This window comes from Pteronotus mesoamericanus, unplaced genomic scaffold (assembly GCF_021234165.1).
Source record: "Pteronotus mesoamericanus isolate MK-2021 breed Mesoamerican mustached bat unplaced genomic scaffold, CSHL_Meso_final scaffold_167, whole genome shotgun sequence".
Classification (NCBI taxonomy): Eukaryota; Metazoa; Chordata; class Mammalia; order Chiroptera; family Mormoopidae; genus Pteronotus; species Pteronotus mesoamericanus.
This window is the reverse complement of record NW_026555308.1, coordinates 15,092,542-15,109,118: the sequence shown is the minus strand read 5'-3', so window position 1 is coordinate 15,109,118 and position 16,577 is coordinate 15,092,542. Positions and strand designations below refer to the sequence as shown.

At 37.2% G+C, this 16,577-nt stretch overlaps 1 protein-coding gene across 1 annotated transcript; it reads right to left on the bottom strand.

The window, feature by feature from the left end:
- Positions 1 to 497: 497 nt before the first annotated feature.
- Positions 498 to 15,773, bottom strand: ZNF713 (zinc finger protein 713). Its single transcript, XM_054589152.1, has 3 exons — positions 15,638 to 15,773; positions 14,051 to 14,143; positions 498 to 1,564 (listed from the first exon to the last, which is right to left on the bottom strand). The coding sequence occupies exons 1-3, from the start codon at positions 15,771 to 15,773 to the stop codon at positions 498 to 500; spliced, it is 1,296 nt and encodes a 431-aa protein (XP_054445127.1).
- Between the last annotated feature and the right edge of the window lie 804 nt (positions 15,774 to 16,577).

The window sequence follows — 16,577 nt, the reverse complement described above, 5'->3', positions numbered from 1 at the left end:
CTTGATTAAACAATGTTTATATAATTAAAAAACTTTATACCATAAAACTTACAGGTGAATAATCACAGGTTATTTCCTACAAAATTTCTGGTCATTAAAAACGTTTTTTCCTGGCTGAGTAGCTCAATTGGTTAGAGCATTGACTTGATATACCAAGGTTGCAGGTTCAATCCCAAGTCAGGGCACATACAAGAATCAACCAATGAATGCATAATGGGTGGAACAACAAACTTGATGTTTCCCTCTCTTTCTCCCTTCCTCTCTCTAAAATAATCAATACATAAAAAAGTTTTATATCAGATTTGGAACATGACTCCTAATGTAATCTTGTTTATAAAATAAATTATTTTCACTATATCCTCCCCTCGGAATATAATATGTTACTAGTTTAAGGTCTAAATTTATTTGATTTCTATACATTGAATGTTTATAAACTTCCACTATGAATAATTTGATATTGAATTGGATGTAAAGATCTGACAAAAAATTTCCTACATTTATATATTCATATGATTTCCCCCTCCATGAGATATGTGCTGCTGACTAAGTGAAGTAGTTTGGCTTAAAACTTTCTCACATTTATTATAGTCAAATAATTTCTCCCGAGTATGGATTTTCCTATGTTGATTAAGGTGTGCGCTCTGGCTAAAGGCTTTTTCACATTCATTACATTTATAGGGCTTCTCTCCTGTATGAGTCCTCTCATGCTGATTAAGATGTGTCCTCTGGCTAAAGGCTTTTTCACAAAAACTACATTCATAAGGTTTCTCTCCAGTATGAAGTCTATGATGTTCAGTAAGGGACGTGATACGGCTAAAGGCTTTGCCACATTGATTACATTTGTAGGGCTTCTCTCCGGTATGAATCCTCAGATGTTGACTAAAGGATGAATGTTGACGAAAGGCTTTCCCACATTCATTGCATATGAAAGGTTTCTCTCCTGTATGAATTCGCTGATGTTGAATAAGATGTATCCTCTGGCTGAATCTTTTCCCACATTCATCACATTTATAGGGCTTTTCTCCTGTAAGGACTATCTGAGGTTGGGTAAATGATGAGTTGTGGCTGAAGGCCTTCCTACATTCACTGGGTCTCTCTTCAGTATGAATATGATTAGTATGAAGAATATGTTGATTGAAGATTTTCCCACACTCATTATATTCATAAGTATTCTCTTTTACATAGTTTCCCTGATAGTAAATCAATTCTGAATTATGTTTGATGTTATTTCCTTGTGTGTCTGAAATAAGGGGTATTTTAATTGAAGAAATTTTCTGATGCATAATAAGATTTGAGTGCATTTTATAGTTTTCCCCAAATCTATTACATTCAAAACTTCTCTCCTTTGTGATCTTTTTTTGGGTGAAAGATACTTGTCCTAAATGTCTCTGCTGGTTTTCTTGGTTAAACTCTAACTGGTAATCAAAATCCCAGAGTCCTCCTAAAATGGAGTACCAGAAATTGTCTCCTGTTAGTCTCTCCATTATCATGTCATGGGTTTGATTTTCATCAGAAATATTCTGGTTTGGAGTTAATATTTTGACTTCAGGTATACTTTCCCCATCTAAAAGAAATTCAGAACAAATTAAGAAGTACATATTGGTCGTTACAAAATAGTCATGGGGATGTAAAGTACAGCATAGAGAATATAGTCAATAATATTGTAGTAACTATGTATGGTGCCAGGTACTAGACTTATTAAAAAAAAACAGTAAATGGGGGTTTACAGCATAATGTTTACTTCTAATGACAAAAAACAAAAGGAATTCAGAACATACAAATACTTTGCAGCATCTTCTATGTTTTGGAAAAAAAATGTTGCATAATGAATTACCAAATGAAACTTATAAGAATGCAAACAAGGCATTTGTGGCGTTGAAAAGTTTTAAAATGTGGCCACATGACAAGTGGAAAGGCTATAAAAAGATAACAAGAAGCAGTGAGCTGGGCGGGGGGGGGAATTTTAAAGTATGTGTGATAACCATGAAAAGAAGAGATCATCCAGGAGTATCAATAGTTGAAAGGAAATGGAAAGGAGAATAAGAAATATCAGAGAAAGGTCTGTGTTCAGAGGTGGGGGATATTAGAGGAATGATTGTATTTAGAGAAGACAAGTTTCATCTGTGGATTATTCTTTTGAAAGGACACCTATTTATTTATTTAAAAATATTTCTTCCTATTTTTAATCTTTTGTTTAAAATGATAAAACTAACACTTGCATATAGTAATATATTCAAATAATGTGGAAATACATAAAGAATTCTATACTTTAGAGATAATTATTGTTAGTAGTTTGGACCTATCTTGCCAGACTTTTCCTATGTTCACACAAATATAAATGTAAACCATATTTTGAACAAGCATGACTCATGGATGTGGTAAAAACAAAATTTCATTTCAATCTCCTACCACTTTAAAATTTATTTAGTGGAGGAATTATTCCTCTGCTTCTAGATGAAGATTTGGGCAGGTCCCAGGACTCTTCCCCTAATTCTCATGTAATAAATTGATACTCCTGTTACATTGTCACAAACACATTCTCTTCTAACTAATTAAAATGTTCAGGTACGTGTAATAATCAAAGCTCCAAAATTAATCTCTTTCCCCGCCTCTGGGTCTGTTAGAGTCACATTTCTTCTTCTCTTTCCCTACCTGCCTTTTCTCCTACTCTATTCTCTTCCTGGTGACCCCGCCCCCAACTCTTTTCTTTCCGTACTTGTCTTTTCTCTGACTCTATTCTCTTCCTTTCTCACTTCACTATTCCCCTGCTTACCTCTTCTTTCACTCACTATTGTTGTTTAGTTCCATTCTAACAAGAGTTGGAGGTTAGGAGCTGTGTGGAAGGAGGAGGGATTAGGAGATAGGCCAATTTTTGTATAACTGGGTAGATTCATATTCTCAGCCTAGCTGATGGTTGAACAGACTCACTTTTGGGAACTTTGTGACTCTTGGGAGACTCTCTCTCCTGTCATTTCTATGATCTAGATAGATACATCTCTACATTGGGCTGCCCCTTGGAAGAAACCCTAGGGCATAAATCCTATTGGACAAGATCCAGGATCATGCTGGCTGACTCATGAAGAACACCCATGAGAACCTGTCCCAACAAACTTGTGTAGTAGTGCACACTGATCCTAACTCAACAGCTTCTACTGGCTCACCTACCAAAGCTGTTTCATTACTGCTTTAGCTTTCTCAAAGTTGAGTAATGCACTGTTCTTGGTCTTCTGACCTCAGGAAATGTACAGGGTTGCCTCATTTTATTGCACTCCACTTTATTGCACTTCGCAAATGTTGAGGTTTTTACAAATTGAAGGTCTGTGGCAACTTTATATTGAGCATGTCTATCAGTACCATTTTTCCAACAGCATTTGCTCACTTTGTTTTTCTGTGTCACATTTTGGTAATTCTCACCGTATTTCAACCTTCTCCACTATTATTATATTTGATATGGTCATCTGTGATCTGTTTTCTTTGAGGTTACCATTGTAATTGTTTGGGGTGCCATGAACTGTACCTGTGTAAGATAGTGAACTTAATCTACAAATGCTGTCTGTGTTCTGAATGCTATATTGACTGGCCTTTCCCCTCTCTCCCTTTCCTTGGGCCTCCCTATTCCCTGAGACACAAGAATCTTGAAATTAGTCCAATTAATAGAAATGGCATCTAAGTGTTTAAGTGAAAGGAAGAGTTGCACATCTCTTCCTTTAAATCAAAAGCTAGAAAAGATAAAGCTTAGAGAAGAAGGCACGTTGAAAGATGAGTTAGGGCAAAAGCTAGGCTCCTTGTGCCAGTTGGCTAAGTTGTGAATGGAAAGAAAAAGTTCTTAAATGAAATGAAAAGTGTTACTCTAGTGAACGTATGAACGAGAAACAGCCTTATTGCTGATACAGAGAAAGTTTTAGTGGTTTGGATAGAATATCAAATCAGTCACAGGATCCCTTAAACCAAAGCCTTATCCAGAGCAGACTTAACTCAACTCTCTTCAATTTTACTGAAGGCTAAGAGAGGTGAGGAAACTGCAGGAAAAAGGTATGAAGCTGTCAGAGATTGGTTCATGAGGTTTAAGAAGCCATTTCCATAACATAAAAGTGCAAGGTGAAGCAGCAAGTGCTGATGTAGAAGCTGCAGCAAATTATCCAGGATATCTAGCTAAGATAATTAATAAAGGTGGCTACACTAAACAGATTTTCAGTGCAGATGGAACAACCCTTTATTGGAGGAAGATGTCACCTAGGACTTCCATACTAGAGGAGAAGTTAATGCCTAACTTCAAATCTTCAAAAGGCAGCCTCTTTTGTTAAAGGCCAATGTATAATGTAGCTCTTGACTTTAACTTGAAGCCAGTGCTCACTCACCATTCCAAAAATTCTAGGGGCCTTAAGAATTACACTAAATCTACTCTGCCTGTGCTCTGTAAATAGAACAACAAAGCTTGGGTGGCGGCACAGTTATTTACAATATGGTTTACTGAATAATTTAAGGCCACTGTTGAGACCTACTTCTCAGATAAAATGACTCTTTTCAAAATATTACTGCGTATTGACAGTGTACCTGGTCACTCAAGAGCTCTGATGAAACTATACAATGACAGTAATATTATTTTCATGCTTGCTAACACAGCATCCATTTTGCAGCCCATGGATCAAGGAGTAATTTTAACTTTCAGGTATTATTATTGAAGTATATCTCATAAAGGCTATAGCTATCATAGATGGTGATTCCTCTGAAGGATCTGGGCAAAGGAGGTTGAAAACCTTCTGAAAAGGACTCTCCATTCTAGATGCTATTATGAACATGCATGATTCATGGGAAGAATTCAAAATATCAACAGTAACAGGAGGTTGGACAAAGTTGATTCCAACCCTTATGGATGACTACAGATATGGTGGAAAACAGCAAGGAAACTAGAGTTAGAAGCGGAGCCTGAAGATGTGACTGAATTGCTGCAATCTCATGATAAAATTTTAGTGGACGAGGACTTACATCTTATAGACAAACAAAGAAAGTGGTTTTTTGAGATGAATGTGCTCCTGGTGAAGATGCTGTGAAGACTGTTGAGATGACAACAAAGGATTTAAAATGTGACATAAACTTTGATAAAGCAGCAGCAGGGTTTCAGAGGATTGACTCCAATTTTGGAAGAAGCTCTACTGTGGGTAAAATGCTATCAAAGAGCACTGCATGCTACAGAGAAATTGTTTGTGAAAGGAACAGTCAATTGATGCCTCAAACTTCACTGTTGTCTTAAGAAACTGCCAGAGCCACCTCAACCTTCATCAACCACCACCCTATTCAGTCAGCAGCCATCAAAATCGAGGAAAAACCCTCCACCAGCAAAAACATTATGCCTCGCTGAAATCCCCAATGGTAGTTAGCATTTTTTAGCAATGAAGTATTTTTAAATTTAGTTTGTACTTTTTTTTTAGACAATGCTTTGCACACTTAATATACTGCAATATAGTGTAAACATAACTTTCGCATGCACTGGGAAATCATAAATTTAGTGTCACTTGCTTTATTGTGGTGCTCTGGAACTGAGCCTGTAATAACTCTCATGTATGCCTGTATATCAAAGTTCTAGGTATGGTGCACTTGATTACTGTCCTAAATAGGACACTTGACAGTAAAAGAGGGCACCATCAATACTTATACCAGGAACTCTGGAAAAATAATGTAGAAATTACACCATAATACTGTTTTGTATTTTGCTATTTTACATCACTACACATCATAAACATATTTCCATGTCATCAAATATATTTCCATATAATTTTTGAGGCACTGTAAAATATCTAATTTTATGGATGTACTATACCAATGCATTTTTAATCAACTCACATTTAGGTTATATTGAACTTACTGTTACTAAAAACATTACAGTAGAATAGTTTGTTGACCGAACATGAAATATAAATATTAAAAAGAAAATAAGTCCAAGTCAAAAAATTGTGAAAAACAGATCAATATGCTCAAAAATGTACAAAAAGATAAACAGACCTGACTCTGGTCTAAAAATTACTAAAAATAATGATTTAGAAAATTCATTTTAGGAGAAATGAAGATGGCAGAGGAGTAAATGGAAGTGACACTGACCTTCTCCCAGTACAAGTCTGGAACTAAATTGTGGAGAGATGACCTAGAACAAACAACTGAACAATAGCGAAGAGGAGCCTTATAACCTCGGACAGACAGAAGACTCAGATTTAGCACAACCTAACTGGTAAGAAGTGCGGTAGAGGCTTGAGAAGGCAGGCTGGGCACCCACAGGTGGCAGCATCAGAAAGATATTGAAATGACCAGTTGGATCCCCCCCAGAGAGCGGGGTCTAAAACATGAGTGGGGCTCTCCAGCCTACAGCACCAGAGTCCAAAGTACACAGATAACAGCCAGCTGCAAAAAGCAGCAGAGTTGCTTTCTGCTAGAGACAGGTGTCGGGAGATGCAAAGAGCTGTTTAAAGGGCCAATGCATAAGTTTTTATTTTCAGCCACTCACCCTGGTCTCTGGCAAAGGTGGGGATAGAGTGGGCTAGAGATTCCTGAGGATAGACTGGGGAAGGAGGCTATGGGGAGAGAACTGAGAGAGTAGATGGCAGGATCCCAGTGCTGACTCATCCCCCATGCAGCAGCAGCCATCTTGCTCAGGCAGACCACTCCCCTGAATGGCAGCACTGTGAGAGGACACAATAACCCCAACCCCAGGAAGGACTCCGCCCTGCCCCGCGGTGTCTAAGCCGGCCTGCTGAGTGAAGACTGACTAGATTAACAACTGAAGAAGGCGGCCACAGACAGTAGATTCCTGGAATTCTCAAACAGACTGCCTAAGGTCAGACATTGTCAACATCTGACATCATCAGAGGCGGATCAAGACAGGAAAAGCAGTGGTCTCCTACCATAGAATTTTACACCACAAACTCAGGAAATCAAGACAGATCAATTGAAGAAGCAGAAGCAAAAAGAAGAGTCTCACAAATAATGGGAAGAGAAAGAAACAACCCCCAGTTGAAGGTAAAGGAGGAATCCCCAGAAAGAGATCAACATGAAATAGAGGCAAGTGAACTCTCAGATACTGAGTACAAAACAACGGTTCTAAGGAAGCTCAGTGAGCTCAGTGAGCTCAGAGAGAATGACAAAAAGCTACAGGGAAACTACGAGGAACTTACTGCAAACTATACCAGCATGAAAAAGGACATAGAAACTATCAATAAGGAAAAAGAGATAAGAAATAAGAAATGAAGAATACAATTTCTGAATTGAAGAACACAGTGGAAGGAATCAAAAGCAGGCTAGCAGAAGGAGAGGAATGAATCAGTGAGCTGAAGGATAAGGTAGGAAGAAGCTCCCAGGAGGAGCAAGAAAATGAAAAACGACTAAAAAAGAATGATGAGGCATTCTGGGAAATGCAGGACAACCTGAAACATAATAATATCCGTATAATAGGGATACCAGAAGGAGAAGAAGAGGAGCAAGGGATAGAGAACCTGTTTGAAAAAGTAATGTTGGAAAACTTCCCTAACTTGAGGAGAGAAAAAGTCACACAAGTCCAGGAAGCACACAGGGTCCCATTCAAGAGGAACCCAATGAGGCCCACTCCAAGACACATCATCATTAAAATGGCAACTATCAAAGACAAAGAGAGAATCCTAAAGGCAGCAAGGGGTAAAGAGGTAGTAACATATAAGGGAGCCCCGGTACAGCTAGTAGCTGACTCCTCAACAGAAACACCACAAGCCAGAAGGGAATGGCAAGAAGTACTCCAAGTCATGAAAAGCAAAGGCCTGCAACGAAGACTGCTGTACCCAGCAAGACTTTCAATTAAAACGGAAGGCGAAATATGGAGTTTCCCCGACAAAAGTAAGCTAAAAGAATACAACTTCACCAAACCAGCATTGCAAAATATGCTAAAGGGCCTGCTTTAAGAAGATGAAGAAAAAGAGTTTATGAATACCCAGTTCCTTTCACAGTCACCAATACTTGATATTACCAATATTTTTAATACTTATTAATCTGATTGTGACAATGATGTGTTATTTTAATTGTTACTTTATTATTTGTTGAAACTAAACCTGTTTTTGTACATTTCTTGCCTATTTCTATTATTTATAAAAAGCTTTAAATGACTTTCCGGTTTTCTTTTTCCATTTTTTGACTAAATGTTTGTAGAATTTCCCCCCTTGCCCCCTCAGAAAAACAACAAAAACTATTAACCCTTTTTTAGCTGTGTTGCAAATACTTTCCTGTTCTATTACTTGTCCTTTAACTTTCTCTATGTATATTACTGTATAGTCTTAAATGTTTACTCTGGTCATATTATCAATATTTTACTTTATAGCTTCTGGGTTTGAATATTTTACTTCAGGGTAAGAAAAATATTATTTTGTATCTTCTCCCAAAACTCCTCAGATTTTACATATTGATTTTTAACTCACCTTAGTATTTTTTGTATCATGTGTGAAATAGGGTTCTCTACTTGTTTTATTTCAAGTAATAGTGGTCCATGCACTTTATTTGTTGAATAAGCCTTATTTTCCCCATTGATTTGAAATATGAATTTAATCATATATTACACTGTTAGATATATGCATCTGTTTGTAGAGTGCTCGTCTTATGTCATTGATCTACTTGATTATTTCTGTGCTGGTGTCATGTTGTTTTAATTGCTGAGACTTTATAAAGGATTTAAAATTTGTAATATTTTATAATGGATTTTGACATTTAAAAAATAAATAACATCAATCTGCATTTTTTAGAAAGAAAGAAAGAAAGAACGAACTCCTACCTTTTGTGACAACATGGATGGACCTGGAGAATATTATGCTAAGTGAATAAAGCCATTTGGTGAAAGGCAAATACCATATGATCTCACCTGTAAGTGGAATCTATTCAACAAAATAAACTAACAAACAAGATAAACCACAGGCATGTAAATATGGGGCAGACTGAAAGTGACCAGAGGAGATGGGGAAGGAGGACAGTAGTGGAAAGAAGTACAAAGGACTAGACAAAAACATGTATGAATGATCCATGGACATGGACTACAGAGTGGGAATTGACTGTGGGAGCAGGGTAGGGGGTGGGATGGTGGAGTAGGGAAAAGGGGGAAAAATTGAGACAACTGTAATAGAATAAACATGATTTTTAAATTAAAAAAAAGAAAATTCATTTTAAACCAATTTATCATTTCAACCAAATTGTCAACTGGACCACTTTCTTTTTGGCCCCAAAGCTTTTATTTGCCCAGGAGCTTTGGTTTAAAATGTTTGGAATGATTGGCTGGCTCTGAAGACTGTCTATCATATTCTCTTAGCACCAGGATCCGTAGGCTGCAGAGCTAGATCCTGGAACTGCCGGTAGGAATGGAGCTCTAGACTCCTACTGCCTAGGAGCAGAGGTCAGGGCACTCATTCCCTAATGTCTAACCTCCAGAACTTTTGTTTATCCCTGGAAACATGGAAGCCTGACCAACATGCTCATGGCCCCTTTTGTTGATTTCATTCTTTCAGTGGCTTGCCTCTTTCAGGGAAAAAGAAAAACTCCCTTTTTAAAATTATGATACTCTGCTAGTCTTTCTATGTATGTATTAACACATTCATATATTTTACAAAAACAAATTTATTTACCAACCAGATTTTTCCATTAACATCACACCTGAAATATTGTCCATGTCCTTAGATACTCTTTCCAACTTAACATTTCAGGTCTACAGCATATGGTTAGGCATTTACGTAATTTATGAAGTGAAAACTTCTATTGCTGGTTGACAGACTTGCCACCTACTGACCCAGGAGGAGTGATTGTGCATGGACTGCAAAAGATTGCTCCCCTACTATGGATACCCTGAAAACACATCAGGTCTTCAGTCATAGGGTTGCCTATCTACATTCCAGCTGGATGCCAGGGGACAGGGTCTAGACTCCAGATTGAGACAATGATTATCTTGGGCTTCAAAGCAGTTTTGAAGAACAAACTCTAGTCCTTTTGCCTGAACTTCTCACCTAACCTAAGCCCTCAGGTAGTAGACATGGCCACAACTGCCATAGAGGAGGGTAGACAAGACTCTGATCAAGGGATGTATATGGGAGCATGTGGAGATGCTGTTTAAATATTTCCCCCATTTCTATTTATCTTTTTTGCTTTGGTTATTACTCTGTACCATGCAGAATTTGGGATTTGTGTGTATTGAATATATAGATCTTTTTAATGGCTTCTAAATTTTGAATCACAGTCAGAAAAGACTTCCCCATTTTAAGGTTACAGAAGATTTCTCTTGTGTTTTCTTCCAGGTCTCCTATGGTTTCATGTTTTACATTTAAGATCTTGACACCTTTGTAATTTATTTTGGTTTAAGGGGTAAGCTATGGACACAATTTTCTCTCTTTCCAGATGACTGCCCACTATTTATTTTGAGGTCTACATTTTTAATGTCAGTTATCTTAATACCATTTATTAAGATCTCTACTTTTCACTCCTAATTTGAAATAATTACATATATCATGTTATGTCATATATCATGTCATGTTGTATCACATCACATCACATCACATCACATCACATCACATCACATCACATCACATCATATGGCAAAAATTAAACTCCTTCATGTATATGGCCCTATTTCTGGATTTTTCTATTCTATTCAGTTGGTCTGCTTTAATTCAAGAAATTTTACTGCATATAATCCATAGAGATAATCCCCCTTATTGTTCTTTCTTTCAGAGTTTTTCTGATTATTTTTGAGTTTTGGTTTTTTCACTTGAACTTTAGAATGAACTTATCTAGATCCTCCCAAAACCTTGTAGATTCTTTTTTATGGGGTTACATTACATGTATAGCAGAGCCATTGAAATCTTTGTATGTCCATTTAGTCAAGTTCATTTATGCATCTGTCAGAAGTGTCTTAAGGTTTTCCTCATGTGTATTGTGCATTTCTTGTTGAATGTTTATTTCTAAATGCTTTATCTTTTTAATTGTTACTGAGTGAAGCTCTTCTTTTCCATCTTATTTTTCTAACTGGTAGTTGTTTGTGCATTTACCTTCACACTTCTTCAACAATCTACTTACCTGGCTCCACAATTATACTCTAAACTTTCGTCCATTTGAGAAATCTCAAACTCAGTGTCGTGCCTTCCTGCCCAGTGAGTGGCTCTTCATGCTCTGTTCGCATTCTATTTGCTTTCTGACCTCATCTAGACCTCCATTTCTCTGACTCTTTTGCTGTCTTTCAGTTTTCAGTCCTCTTCAGACCTTACTTTACTTCTTGTCACTTCTTGGCCTCTATGTCAAACCACCTAAACTAACTCTCTTTCACAATTTTCCCCCTTTAGTTCCACTAGTCAAACATGCCCTCAGCTTGGGCTCTATAAACCTGTTCCAGTGCTGAATATAACAGGAGAAATGGCATACACATGGAAATTAGAAACTATATATATAGATATAGATATATACATATATGATTTATTTATATAATTTTATATAAAATTATATATATTTATATATATAAAAATATATATAAATTTTATGTGGGTCCCTAAAACTGCCCAGTAATCCCTTTACTATTCTTTGATCAGCTTCCATTGACCTCAGGAAGCTATAGCAAGTACTTCTCAGGATCTCCCCTTGGCCTCCCAGTTCCTTTACATTCAAGAGAGGACCTTACCGCCTACTTTGCTAAGAAAATAGAAGTCACTATGTGTGAGCTCCCCCAAATTTGCCATGAATAAACTTATTTCTGTACAAAATCATCCTTATCTCTTTATCTCCAATCCCACTCCCATGTCTTCTAGAACCGTGATCCATCTTTTGTATCTATTTCTACACATCCTTTCTAATGACTCCTTCCCTTCAGCATTATCAATAAGCTAAAATCATTCCTGCTTAGAACAATCTTCTTTTGACACTACTTTCTTATTCTAGCAAATATTCTCTTTATTGTCCACCTTTCTCATTCTAGCTTCTTGTGAGAGTACTGTACCTTACTAGCTCTACATTTCTTTTTTACCTCTGTTCACTTGACAATGTACAAATTGGTTGTTCTTCTAATCAGTCCCCAATCATTTCTCTTGTTAATACCCTTACGTTGATAAATACCCTGGACACTTTCCAGGTCTCGTCTTAGCTAGGAAGAAATTTCTAGATAAATATCAGCAGACTTCACCAACAATAAGGCAGGTAATACCCCAAAGAATACATCAGAATTAGGTCACAAAAGTCAAGTCATTCGATGTGTCTTTTGATCAATAGAAATGTTTTCCACATTCTCATCAGAGGAACCATTGATTATATCTCACAAGATAATGGAAGAACAAAAGTGGCCTTCTTGGAGAAGATGGCCAGCCTGTCTGTCCCTGACAAGAAGGATGTGAAAAAATCACTTGTTCAAGCTGATCTATGAACCAAGAGCCTGGAAAATCCACATATAGATGCATAATGATATCTGAAAATTTTCTTAAGTTAGCAATTATTTCTAGTTGAGGGCCAGCTGTGGGTAGGGCCACAATGGGAGATGGTGTGGCAGCGTATGTACCCGTTGGACAGAACAGCTCTGCCTTCAGCTGCAGGTGCTTACCCTAGCATTTCACCTGAAAAGGAAGTTTTTAATTTCTTTAGTTTCCTACTTCCTGGGATTCAGGGTATGGAGGTTCATAGAATTAATATCACCCACTGTTGTCAAGGAAAGTGCTAGGGGTTCTTGACAGAACGTTTTAATTATTAGCCTCTACCCATGGAATGCCAGCACTGGTCAGGCCAAAACTCAGGTTTAAAGAGACTGGAATAGGAACAAAGTTTCCTGCCTAAGAGAATCTAGAGCACTAAAAGCAAGAAGGTCAGCTAAGTCCAAGTCAAATCGAAAAAGCAGAAGTTTGAATGAAACAAGACCAAGTCCAAATGATGAAACAAGGTGCAAGAACAAAGAATCAGAGTGGGAAACTAGATAGAGATGGGGCAGGTTAGCTGGCTTAATGAGCCAGAGTGGAACATAGCATACATGTAGCAGTCAACTATTTGCTAATATAACCCAGGTAGAGCATTGTAGGTATTATCTAAAAATAGGGAACTATGGAGGTTTTTCTTTTGGTCAAGAAGTCTCATATTTAGTGAAATGTTTTAAAGAAGAGAGTATACAGTCAACAGATCCAGGTTCTGAAATATGGTAATTAATTAAATAATAGCATGACATTCATAAGTAAAAATATAATCTAAAATCTGGAAAGAGAATGTGGGTAAAATACTTAGACTAGAAATGTAGAAATGGGGGAAACTGACTACTATATATAAGGCTACTTAAAAACATTGTACTACAGAATGGACCAGCAAGTCCATAGAAATACACACCTTTAGAAGACTAAAGAGGGAGAGAAGGTAGTACAGGAGCAGGTAAAAGATACAGGAGAAAGGCTGAAAAAGGCAAGTACAGTATGTATCACAAGCCAGGGTAGAAGAAAATTTCAAAAAGGTAAACACAGTCATATACAAGATCAGAGGAGATAGTAACTGTGGTTTCTTAGCCATTGGATTTGACTGGAAGGGAGTCAGTGGTAATCTCCAAGAAAACAATTTTAGTTATAAGAAGGATATATCATAAAAGTGACATGAGAGCAAGAACCAGGGCCATGGCTTTTAGATAAGTTTAAAGGCTTTGATAATGAAAGGAAAAAGAAAAAATTAAAAGTAGGTAAAAATGACAGAGGATTTTTGATATGGAAAAGAAAGATTTAAAGAACATCAAGAGAGAATGTGTGAATAAAAAATAGAAAGTGCTATGTGGAGATTTGCAACATCAAGATATATATGGACATCAAACTAATACCTTCAAAATAACTTCGGTGTTGTGTAAATTTATAAATAATAAGTATATACTACCTATTTAATCAGAAAAAATAAAAAAGCCATTTCCACTTTGGGAAAAAGTCAAATATGAACCAGATTTTTTAAAAGTCTTCAGTATTCTTTAAATCCCAGAGAGAGATATTAGGAGCACACTCAGTCAAGTAGTTCAAAAGTGACTTTTTCCCTTCACTTAGTAGCAAATACTAAAATGCCTGCTTCTCACCTGGATGAGTGTCCAGCGGGCTGTTTCTTTCCATCATCCACTGCTCTTCTTGCTCCAACTGAGTGATCACCTCTGGCTTATGAAGTTGATGCCCTATTTATGGGAAAAAAATGTGTCTCAGACGTTTATACTGGAAACAAAAAATATTTCTCTCAGAACTCATTTCCAAACTTCGTTAGTCTTTGTTTTTTTCATGACCAACTTAAGTTATTTATTTAAGCCGTCTCCTGCCATAAGCAAAGAGATGGAAGATTAGTATACTCTAAGGTCAGCTTAAGTCCCATACACTTTTCTGTCCTACATGCAGAGTAATGGTGCAAATCTGGCTCCATCTCGCTCTTCCTGTCCATCACAGGAATCATCTCTCTGTTCAGTATATCAACGCTGTAGATACTCCAGTCTAGTTAGTCACACAATAGCCCAGTTATCAGATTGACTGTGTTGATATCCAGGTGCTTGTGTTTAGATAATACTTATTTTACATGAAAATGGCCCCAAAGCACAAGAGTAGCGATGCTGGCAATTTGGATATGCCAGATAGAAGCCATAAAATACTTTCTTTAAGTAAAAAGGTGAACATTTTCAACTTAATAAGGAAATAAAAAAATTATATGCTGAGGTTGTTTAGATTTATGGTAAGAATGCATCTTCAGCGGTCAAGGTGGCTTTGGTGGTAGCCGTGGTGGTGGTGGTTATGGTGGCAGTGGGGATGGCTATAATGGATTTGGTAATGATGGGAGCAATTTTGGAGGTGGCGGAAGCTACAATGATTTTGGCAATTACAACAATCACTCTTCAAATTTTGGACCCATGAAAGGAGGAAACTTTGGAGGCAGAAGCTCTGGCCCCTATGGTGGTGGAGGCCAATACTTTTTCAAACCATGAAACCAAAGTGGCTATGGCGGTTCCAGCAGTAGCAGTAGCTATGGCAGTGGCAGAAGGTTTTAACTGCTGCCAGAAAACAAAGCTTAGCAGGAGAGGAGAGCCAGAGAAGTGACAGGGAAACTACAGGTTACAAGAGATTTGTGAACTCAGCCAGGCACAGTGGTGGCAGGGCCTGGCTGCTACAAAGAAGACGTGTTTTAGACAATACTCATATGAATGGGCAAAAAACTCAAGGACTGTATTTGTGACTAATTGTATAACAGGTTATTTTAGTTTCTGTTCTGTGGAAAGTGTAAAGTATTCCAACAGATGATTTTTAATGTAGTTTTTCTTTATTCTTTTTTTTGCACCCATGCTGTTGATTGCTAAATGTAATAGTCTGATCATGATGCTGAATAAATATGTCTTTAAAAAAAAAAGAATGCATCTTCTATTCATGAAATTGTGAAGAAAAAGAAATTCATGCTAGTTTTGTTTGTTGTACCTGAAACCACAAAAGTTATGGCTGGAGTGCATGGTAAGTGCTTAGATAAGATGGGAAAAGCATTAAACTTTATCATAGGTATGTATGAACAGGAAAAAGCATAGTATATGTAAGGTTCAATACTATTCATGGTTTCAGGCACCTCCTGCAGATAAGGGAGGACTTCTATAAACCCATTAGAATGATTTCCAGTTTTACAGGGACACAACAACTCTCACCAAGTGCGACCAGATTCCTATAGTTTTCCAGCATCACATCTCGGTAGAGGTTCTTCTGAGCAGGGTACAGCTGGTCCCATTCCTCACTGGTGAAGTCCACAGCCACATCCTGGAATGTCAGTGATTCCTGAAACATCAAGTCCACCCCTGCTCAGCCAGAGACCTTTTATTTATTTATTTTACTGGAGCCCTTAGGGGAAGGGGCAAAAGGTACAGCAGAAGACAAAGGTTAGGATGTCTAAGCAGCTGTTGTGCCGAGAGTCTCCAGGGCTCTCATTAATCCTGGTTAAAATTTTTGAAACAACAATCAGTGTCTGTCTCGCTAACATCTTTCAAGCCATACATTAAAAAAAAATGCATGAAATAATGCTTGCTTTTAAGCTTTTTATAATCTATTGCAGGAAAAAGAATATATCATCCAAACAATTAAAAAATGATAATGGGAAGTTCATGCTATAAGATTTCAGAAATGATAAATGATAGAATTCAGGATACGTTGAAACAGTGAAAGTAGGTATTAAGTTGGTATATTTTGTGTGGTCCTTAAAAGGGTTTAAGCTTTCGACAGAAGAGGAGAGAGGTTATTTCAGTGGATTACACCCAATAAATTCATTTAGAAAAAAGAAAAAAAACAAAAGCAACAAGGCCAAACAGGTTAAGAGTAGAAAGTACATGATGCATGCTGAGATCAGTAAAATGAACTGCCTGAAACAGTTAATAATTTCAAATAAAAAGGGTAACCTCTATATTTCCTCCATTATCAATGCTTTTTAAACAACCCTTTCGCTCTATGAGATAGACACAGACACACAACCAATATCTATACTTCCTTCTCCTCCTTTACTACCCAACACTCCCCACCCCAATAAACCCACTTCATGGATACAATAACTCCTCAGTTCTTCAGAATAAGTAGAGTGTGGTGTTTCAAATAAGTGCT